The 9,935-nt window shown below is 48.3% G+C and overlaps 1 protein-coding gene across 1 annotated transcript in view; it reads right to left on the bottom strand.

Annotated features, from left to right (window-relative positions):
- Positions 1–2,793: 2,793 nt before the first annotated feature.
- Positions 2,794–9,935, bottom strand: part of ABHD2 (abhydrolase domain containing 2, acylglycerol lipase) — a 110,325-nt gene continuing 103,183 nt past the window's right edge. The window contains exon 11 of the mRNA XM_069560285.1: positions 2,794–9,013. Within this exon, the coding sequence (XP_069416386.1) occupies positions 8,817–9,013 (197 nt within the window). The 3' untranslated portion in view covers positions 2,794–8,816. The remainder of the gene's footprint in view (positions 9,014–9,935) is intronic.

The following is a 9,935-nucleotide window of genomic DNA, read 5'->3' as shown; positions in this document are numbered from 1 at the left end:
GAAGCCCTCCTCGCCCCACCCTAATTGTGGGCACTCTAATTTACAAAGGAGATCAGGATATGGAAACACTGCAGGCAGAGGTTCTTGGGGGCAGCTTTGGTTCTTCAGTTTAGTTCAGTTCAGTCGCTCAGCCGTGTCCGACTCTTTGTGATCCCATGGACTGCAGCACGCTAGCCTTCCCTGTCCATCACCAACTCCCAGAGCTTGTTCAAACTCATGTCCATCGAGTTGGTGATGCCATCCAACCACCTCATCCTTTGTCGTCCCCTTCTCCTCCTGCTTTCAGTCTTTCCCAGCATCAGGGTCTTTTCAAATGAGTCAGTTCCTCACATCATGTGGCCAAAGTATTGGAGTTTCAGCTTCAGCATCACCTTTCCAATGAATATTCAGGACTGATTTCCTTTAGGATTGACTGGTTAGATCTCCTTGCAGTCCAAGGGAGTCTCAAGAGTCTTCTCCACACCACAGTTCAAAAGCATCAATTCTTCAGTGCTCAGCTTTATGATGCAACTCTCCATACATGACATTTGGTTCTCACATCCATACATTTGGTTCTTACTCAAATCCAAATGGGATGCTGGAGTCCCTGCTAAAGTCAGCAGGGCTAGAGACTTAGCTTAAGAATGGTTTGACAAAAAAGCCCCTGGGGTTTTCTGAGGAAGTCGGTTCTGACTGTGGGCTGCCGCCGCCCCCTGCTGGCCGTGCCCTGATACTGCTCCTCCATGTCCATGGATGTCCATGGCAGTCCTGGGCAGGGGCAGGCTGAGCCAGACCTTGCCAGGAAGGTGGTGCTGCCTTTGGGAGCAGGTGCCTGAAGACCATGAGTGTTAATGTTAAAATCTGATGTGCTCAGTTTCCCAAAATCTGAGCTGCTGGATTCCTACAAGTGACTACCACCCCCCTCATTCATGAGAAAATTAGAGGGACAATAAAATACTCTTGAAAGCCACCAAATATGGGAAAGGGGATAACAAAACCTGACTTTCATGACAACCATTTGCTGCTCAGAACACCTTCCTTCCGAGACATCTGGGATGAGGCAGGGATTCTGCACATGAAAGTAATCTGAGCCAAGCAAAAGTTGGGAGGGCTTCCCAGGTGGCTCGGTAGGTAAAGAATCTGCCTGCCAATGCAGGAGTCGCAGGAAACTACGGGCTCCATCCCTGGGTCAGGAAGATCCTGTGGAGGAGGAAATGGCAACCCACCCCAGTATTCTTGCCTGGAGAATCCCATGGACAGAAGAGCCTGGCGGGCTACAGTCCATGGGGTCGCAAAGAGTTGGACGTGGCTGAACACAGCAAAACAGCAAAGTCGGGAGCTCACAGTGATGCATCATGTGGCCTTTTGGGGAAAGGCCTTTTTGCAGATGGAAGTATTTGTTAAGGTGAGGGTGGAGGTCTCAGTAATGAAATGGGCCATCAGCTTCAAAGAATCTCTGAGCGAGACCAGCCACTTCTTAGAGTCTCAAGTTTACCTAAGGGATGCTGCAGGAGGCTAATGCTGCCGGGTGTCCTGGCAAAGTCTTCCTGGAAGAGGGATGCCTGGCTCTTAAGTTAACCTGGGAAAGCTGAGGAGTCACCTTCAGTGTGAATTGGACCACCTTTTATAATACTTTCCATTGTGGGTGTGGCTCTGGTGTTGAGGTTCCTTAGCAGTACAGGGAGGGGAAGCTCACAGGATACCCGGGAGCCTTCCTGCTCAAAGTGCGGTCCCAGGAGGGGATGTCTGTTCCACTTGGGAGCTTGCCAGTGATGCAGAATCTTAGTTCCCCCCACCCCACATCTGTTGGATCACAGTCTGCATTTTAATAAGATCCTTAGGGGAATGCACATAACCAATCAGAGCTTCCAAGGCAGGGGTTTGCAACCTCCTTGCTGATTGATTCTCCTGGGAAGCTTGATGACTTGCTCAGTTGAGTCCAACTCTTTGCAACCCCATGGGTTGCATGGGCTGTAGCCCGCCGGGATCCTCTGTTTGTGAGCATTCTTGGATCTTGCTGATGTATGTCCCCCAAAAGCAACTCTCCTCTCCCTACTTAGTTTGTCAAAGGTTTTGCAAGACCAAGGAAGGAAGAAGATTAAGTGCAAGGTCCTTGGGGTGGGGGAGCATGGACCACCACAACTCTCCTGGCTGGGCCAGTACTTGGCCCTGGGAAACCCTTAGCTTTGACTCAGACAGATATAAAGAAGAAAACACCACTGTTACTCAACCAACCCAATATCATCTTAATTTAGGTCATGTTCACCTGGTCTTTTCAAAGAACACTATTAGAAAAGCTTGTGAATCATGTGTGACAACTATCACTTTGACATCTCTTCCTACATTCTGTCTACATGGTTCACTTTATAGAGCAAGTGTTTAAAATGCTGATTATCTCACTCTTCCCAGGCCTTGGCTGTCTTCCCAGAGAAGATGGGCTTGTAAAGACACCTGTGGGCTGGTCATTTCTTTGGTATTTGCAAGCCCGGGTTAAAGTCAACTGTGATGAGAATTTGGTATTTTGCCCACTTCTTTCAGGCTCGTGCTTTGGTGAAGACATGGGAAGAATCCTTTTATTTATTATTTTTTTAAATTTATTTTAATTAATTAATTAGGCTGTGCCAGGTCTTCGTTGCAGCATGCAGGGTCTTCTAGTTGCAGTGTGTGGGAGCTAGTTCCCTGACCAGGGACTGAACCTGGGCCCCCTGCATTGGTAGCGTTGAGTCTTAGCCCATTGAACCACTAGGCAAGCCCAAGAAGAATCCTTTTATTCACAGATAGAAAATCTCCACTACAAATGACTGCACAGCCAGGTCACATTTTTAGTCTTTTATTTATTTATTTTTTTAAGTAAAGAAATTCCACTGAATCAAAGATAACAAAATTACAGCTTTTGTTTGTAATGATCTTTGTTTACCACCACACAGAATCAAAACAGAACCAAAAGTAATTTATGAGAACATAAAATGATCAAGGACACCACTGTTTAGTATAATTTCTTAATAAAGGTAAATATCCTCATATTTAGAAAAAATTGCATTGCTAGTTGCAAATCTTAAACACCTCAGTGCTGGAGGATCCTACATCCTGCCCCCACCCCCACCCCCAAATCCAGCAGCACAGAGGCCTTCAGAACACGAACTCAAAAATACATTATTTTCAGGGCAGCATTTGAAGTTTCAGAAAATTAACAACAACAACAACAAAACAAACCAAGAAACCAAAATCAAACAAAACAGAAATTTAGGAATGTGTAAGTGATGGTTCTCAAAAATCAACCTGGAAGCACATCTTGCCAACAGAAAGAAAGTGGTTCATGGGAGTCTAACCAGGAAAGGGGGGAGATGCAAACTGGCTCCCCCACCCCCACACCCCCCCCAGCCCCTGGTGTCACTAAGGCAGCTGCAGTGGCAGAAATCAGAAGCTCAGGTACAGTGAAGGTCTTCCTGAGGCGGTGGGCAAGACCCAGATCGTCTGAGACCGGTGTGGAGAAGAGGGGACAGGAGTCTACAAGGACTTGTGCTTTAGGAAGACTAAAGAGGCCCCAAACAAAAACCAAAGGAAACCTAACTCCCATGCCTGCCCAGGAACTTGGTCCACCCCCCACAAACAGGCTGGGGAGGAGGTGACTGGCACTGGGACTGGGGCACAGCCGTCGTGCTAGGGGACTGTTGGCCGCGGCACGTGGGTGGCCTGGAAGGAGAATGCCCCACGGCAATGAAGGGCATTTCTGCAGGTGCTATATAGGTGGTCGGTCCCTAACTTGCGGCAATGGATGTCTTGGCTAATAGGGACACCAGGAGGGAGGGAAGGCAGGTTATAGGCTTCGTTACTAATTGACAGGAGTTGAGTTACAAAGACAATCCAGCGGTTCAAAATTAACTTCAGCTTACTCATTAGAGATAGATGAATGTTTTATCCACATACATGCTGGGAAAAACATGGTTCAGAAAACATGATGTGTTGGGAAGGAGGGGCTGGCTCCTTCAAAAGGGGCAGCTGTCCGCTGTCCTGGGGTCTGAGAACCACCGCTGAGCCGGGCTCTGCAGCCTGCCTCTGAGGGCCACTTGCGCGGCAGGGGGTGCTTGGGGTACAGCGGCCGAGGCAGCAGCAGCAGAGAACACACAAGAGGAAGCAGCTTTAGTTTTGGACAGCATTCCAGTTCTCACTGCCTGCTCCCCTTCAAATACAATTTGGCAAAAGCTATCTTAGTATATGAAGGGGGTTGGTGGTGGCTATTTTCTTCTGTATTTTTTTGGCCATGCTTGCAGTATGCAGGATCTTAGCTCTCTGACCAGGAACTGAACCTTGCCCCTTGCACTGGGAGTGCGGAGTCTTGACACGGACCACCAGGGAAGTTGCGGGGGCGGGGTGGGGTGGCGGACAATTTCCTCTGCTTTGATAACATGGGGAGAACACCTTTCCCTCAATTGCTTGGCCACTAAATGCCACACGCAGGCTTCTGCCACTTTTCATGGCTTTTGGAAGCATCCAACTAACTACAGAGTGAGGCCAAAAAGGAAGAAAGACATCAGAGACCAGGTGTGTGGCCAGGTCCAGACTGCTCTTGATTGTCAAGGTGTGGGAGGTGCCTAATGTAACATTCTCTGGTTTGCTGTGGCTTTGATGCAGACTTATATAGCAGGAGAATTTCAATTCTGCAGCCAAATAGCATTGTCCTACCAGGGGATATTCTAGAGGCAAATTAAGGCTTTCTGGGCAAAGAAAAATGATTCCAGCTGATATTGTGAGCAGACGCTGCAGCAAAATGCTTAATATGATAACTGTCCTGTCCTACCTCAGAGGACAAAGACCAGAGTCCTTTGAACTCAAGGGGATGTTTCAGTGATCTTCAGCGCTAAGTCAGAATCAGTGCCATGGGAAAAGAAAAGCCCTTCAGAGCTCAGACATCTGCTAGCCTGGCAAACACAAACAAGAACACATGTATTGTTTCCCGGGCGCTGGCAAAATGGATCATGAGCCACACAGTGACAAAGAGAGCTCTCATTCAGATGCCAGGCAGACGAACTCAACTATCCAGAAATCTCAGCTCTAATGAAGGCTGCAGTTTGAGAATGGAAGTCTGAGCAGGAAGGATTCCTACCCTGGGAATGCTCGATGCTTGCCCAAGTCTCACAGAATGACGGGGATATTCGCTTTGTTCCAACGGTCGGCACCTGTCCCTGTCATAAGACTGCCCTCGGGACAGAAAGGCTACTGGGAGGACAATGGAGGCTCTGAAGAGAAGCCAGCTGGGGACACGGGGCTTTGGGCAAAATCAAGGTTCTTCACCAGCAAAGGCTGAATGCAGTAGCTCATTCTCTCTCTCCAAGTCCCCTCAAGATAGGCCCGAAGCCTTGACTTATCTGTGTCCACTTACAAGGGCTGTAGAAGGCCAGTTGGGAATGTTCTGGCAAAGGACGTGTAAACAGATGAAGTGGACTTAGAGATGGTCTAAGGTGAGGTAACCGAGGCTTAGAGAGGGGAAGAGATTGTCCACAGACCAGTGTGAATTAGAGACAGGAGAAGAATCCAAGTGTCAGGACCCTGGTTACATTAATACCAAGTCAGGAAAGGATGCTCCTCTGGCAAGTATATTCTCATCCTAAGGCATGTGGGAAATGCTCGCCGGAGGTTCAAGGAATACAGTGACAACAAATAACTTTCTGTCTTCATTCTGCCCTGGAATCATTGGTACAGACTCACATCAGAGAAGGTAGGAGGTTTTCTTTAAGACTGTTAAACTCGCTACTGATATAAGTGCATCAGGAAGACCTGAGACCATTTTTCAAGTCAGATAATCCTAACTTGGGCTTCCCAGGTGGCTCAGTGTAGACACTTCACCTGCCAATGCAAGAGACACAAAAGACGGGGTTTTGATCCTGGGTCAGAAAGATCCCGTGGAGGAGGAAATGGCAACCCACTTCAGTATTCTTGCCTGTGAAATCCCATGGACAGAGGGGCCTGGCGGGCTACAGTCCATGGGGTCGCAAAGAGTCAGACAGGACTGAGTGACTGAACATGCACAATCCTAACTTGACTGGGATCAGTTACTCACTGTTGTCTTCAAAACTGTTTACACAGGCAGGGAGAAAAACTTGGAAAAATGTTGCTAGAAGCCTGCTTGGTTTTTTAACATGCTCTTCCAGCAACAGAATTGTCTAGGCCATTGCAATTTATGTCCTTAAACTGATTTTAAAATATAATATTCAAACACTCTGAAAATTCAGCCTTGTGTTAGCCCCAAGAGGACCTCAGGAGCAAGAAGAGCTGCCACATTATCATCAGAAATGAACAGAAAAGCCAGGCAAGCGGGAGGGAGGAAAAAGCCGACCGACATATAAAGTGCTCCTCCTCCCTTGTTTATCAGGCTTGAATGCCTCTGTGCTCCCATTCAGGAACAAACAAGAATTTTCCTGTAAGATGGCCACAGTTACACTCTCATTTCCATGCATGAGAGCCTGAAGCTCGAACAAAAGGCCTCAGTTGATTTCATGTGAGCTAAAAAGTGCCATTCAGAGTCACACGCTAAAAAGACTTCAGCTGTGCATGGCCCCCCACGGTCGTGTGGGGTAAAATCCGGTTGTCCAGCAACAAAGGGAATGCTCTGAGCCCTGCCTCTCCTGCGTGGGTCAACAGAACTGCCGGGCACACCAGGCTCCAGGGACTCCTGTTCCTGTCTCTGCCAAGTGTGTGACAACTGGACTGTTTTCTCCTCCTGAATGGAGCTGGTACCTGGCTGCTATATAGTTGGAACAGATTGAGGGGTGTGTCCTAAGGCAAACGAAAAGGAGACTCTTGCTTCCTGGGATGGTGGTTCAGCCCCGTTAGGTTATTGCTTCGTTTATCTGATTTCACAAAAAGTCTTGAGTCAGGAAGGTAGGAGCGGGAAACATGACTGTGAATTTTCTAGATTACAGCTGCGGTTGAGGGTTGGAGGGAAAAGTAATAGAGGGGGAAGAGACGAGCTTCCAAATCGAGGGGCAGAAGATAAAGTGCCGATCTGTGCTGAAAGCACATGAACGAGACGTGCACTTGAAAAATAACAACCTGGGGGGAAAGTCATGACGATGAATCTGTGTGTGTGTGAGACAGAAACTGAAGCCAAGTCAAGACCAGAGAAGCCTCAGTCTCTTCAGATAACAGCGGTCTTTGATGTTGCCGTTTAGGATCACCTGGTGATGGTCAGAAAACAACACACGACTGTCACGTGACTAGGACCGATGCCCAAACTACAACCACCTGTGACCAAGAGGGTCCACACCCAGGCCCTCATATGGCTCCCTTTACCCCTTAAATATCCACACACAAATCCACTATTAATATTCCTGTCTGTCCTAGAGCAAAGTAGAGGAAGCAGGGGGGGAAATAATTTTTTTTTTTAAAGTATCTAGGTTATTTCACTCATAATTCTGTTCAGTTTCAGATAGCAACTGCTGATTATTTCAAAGTGCAGGGTTTTTAGCTATTCAAGTACTGCAGGATTGAAGGAAAGGAGTACTTGAAACACTTTTCATTTGAGAAGACACACTCTGGAAAGACCTACCCAATAGGCTACAGACATAAGTTATTCAATTAAAAATCCGGTTTCCAAAATCACACCCTCTTCAGTTGAAAAGTGATTTCTCCAAACTCAGATCCAACCTTTGAACTGTTTGGTATCAAAAGCCAGAGTTGGAGAGAACTGGGTTAAAAGAAAATAAAATGAGTACTTTAAAAAACAAAACCAAACCACTTTATATGAAATGAGGGACAGGAAAAAGAAAAAGAAAAGGCAAATGATGATATTGACATGCTTAGAATAGCTCCTGGGCTCCCTTGGAGAGGAGTTCTCTCAAACATCAGTAAACTGAGTTTGTCATTGAACTTTAGAACTGGTAGTGATCTCGGCAACCTGCCTGGTCCAGCCGCTCCTGCATTTTACAGGTAAAGAAAGAAAAGTTCAAAGGGACTTGTGCACGGTCATATAGCCAGTGAGAGGCAGAGGCAGGCCTGAAGTCTCCACCACCAGCCCAGGCCCTCGCTGAAACTGCTCATGGCTATCACATCAGGGCAGGTGCACTGCTTCAGAGGCTCCGGGGAGCTACGAGACACCATGAGCTACCAAGACGTTTCTAATTTAGAGGTTCTGCACCACTGGGTTTCTTGGATTTGCCTGGTGATAAGGATCACCTGGGGCACTTGTCAAAAATTAAAATCCCAGGCCCCTTCCCAGCCCCACAGAAACACCTCCAAGGGGAGGGACGTGGGAGGCTGAATTTGTAATAAGCGCCTCAGGTAACTCTCATCGTTAGGAGTGCGTAAGGGAGAAACTTGGCCTCTGACTCAACGGAATTTTGCCATGTAAGAGACCACACTCTTGGCAGGGGGCCTGCCCCCAAGCAGAACTGTAGCTACAGCATTGGCTCTATTTAGGGTCTAAGTCCAGGACACAGACAACTGCCACAGCGGAACATCCATCCTTCCCTGCTCTTGGGGAAAATTTGATTGGCAAAGCAAAACTGCTGTTCAGACACGCTTTTTAATAGGGAAACTAGATGTAACTGGCTTGAAAGCAATCCGATGCTGACACCGGACAGCAGGGTGAGAACCCTGTCGCTTGTCACCATGGCTAACAAATGCAATGGACAAAACCAGTAACTAAGCACAAAAATAGCCTGGAGCTCCCAGGGACGGCCACCCACTTCAGGTTGCGTGTGTGCCTGGCGGGTGGTCCCCGTTGATGGTGTGAGGTCAGATCCAGGTCGCTGAGGGAGATGGGAGACCTGAAAACAGCCGGTGAGGGATGAGAGTTCCAGAGGAGGGCGGCTGGAGCACGCCAGAGTCCGGGGGGTGCCTCACTCCAGGTCGGCCTCCACCAGCTCCGTGTCGGAGCATTGTGACTTGTTGCGTTCCCACTGGCAAATGGCATTGGCGTACTCCACCACCAGCTTATCCATCCATGTCAGGGGCTCAGGGAACAGCACAGAGCCCTCAAAGAAGCCCAGGTGGCCCCCGTGCAGGGGCAGCACAAACATGACGTTCTCCCGTTTCTCTGCAGGAGAAAGGCGGCTGAATGAGTCACTGCCCTCTGACCGGCTCCGGGGCTGGAGGTGGGAGGGTGAGCTGGTCAGGGTGGCCCAGGCTTGCCCCACGGGCGCAGGTGTCCCCCTCTAAGTGGGCATCTCCATCCCCTCCACTTGGTGGGGGCAGGCAAGATGGTGAGATCAAGCAGGTTTGGGAACAGCAGCTTAGCTTTGCGGTAGAACGGGTACTGGCTTAGGTTTAGTTGCTCAGTCGTGTCCGACTCTCAGTGACCCCATGGACCATAGCCCAGCAGGCTCCTCTGTCCATGGGATTCTCCAGGCAAGAATACTGGAGTGGGTTGCCATCTAGGACATCCTTAGAACTCTAAGTGGTTCTCAAACTTGGCTGCCTATTAGAATCACCTAAATTTTTTTTTTTTTTTAATAAAGGTCCCTAGGTTGCACTCAGACCAGTGAGATTCTGATGTGAGGGCAGGGGTGGGATGGAACTGGGGGTTGGTAGGTGAAAGAGGGAGGACCCAGGCACTGGTGTTGCTAAAACTCCCAGGTGACTCAACCGTACAGCCAAGTATTGGGGTGGCCAAAAAATTTCATTCGGATTTTTCTGCACCATCTTAAAAATCTGAACAAACTTTTTGGCCACCCCAAATCACCCAGGCAGTTGACTTAAAATGCAGGTTTGGCTTTAACAGGCCTGGATTTAAGGAGCTGAGACTCTGTGGTTCTCACAAGCTTCCAGGTGATGCTGATGCTACTGGTAGGGCCCAGACTTTGAGGACAGATTCCTAACACACTCTTATTGACCGAAGAACCAGATGAATTCAATGGAGCCAATGATTTTCCACTACAGAACTTTATCTTGCAAGACTAAAACATAAAGCTACAAGTTGTGTTAAAAGCTGCCCAGGCTCTCAACCTCACGTGATAAAT

Source organism: Ovis canadensis, chromosome 18 (genome assembly GCF_042477335.2).
Source record: "Ovis canadensis isolate MfBH-ARS-UI-01 breed Bighorn chromosome 18, ARS-UI_OviCan_v2, whole genome shotgun sequence".
NCBI lineage: Eukaryota > Metazoa > Chordata > Mammalia > Artiodactyla > Bovidae > Ovis > Ovis canadensis.
This window is presented reverse-complemented; position numbering and strand designations above follow the sequence as displayed.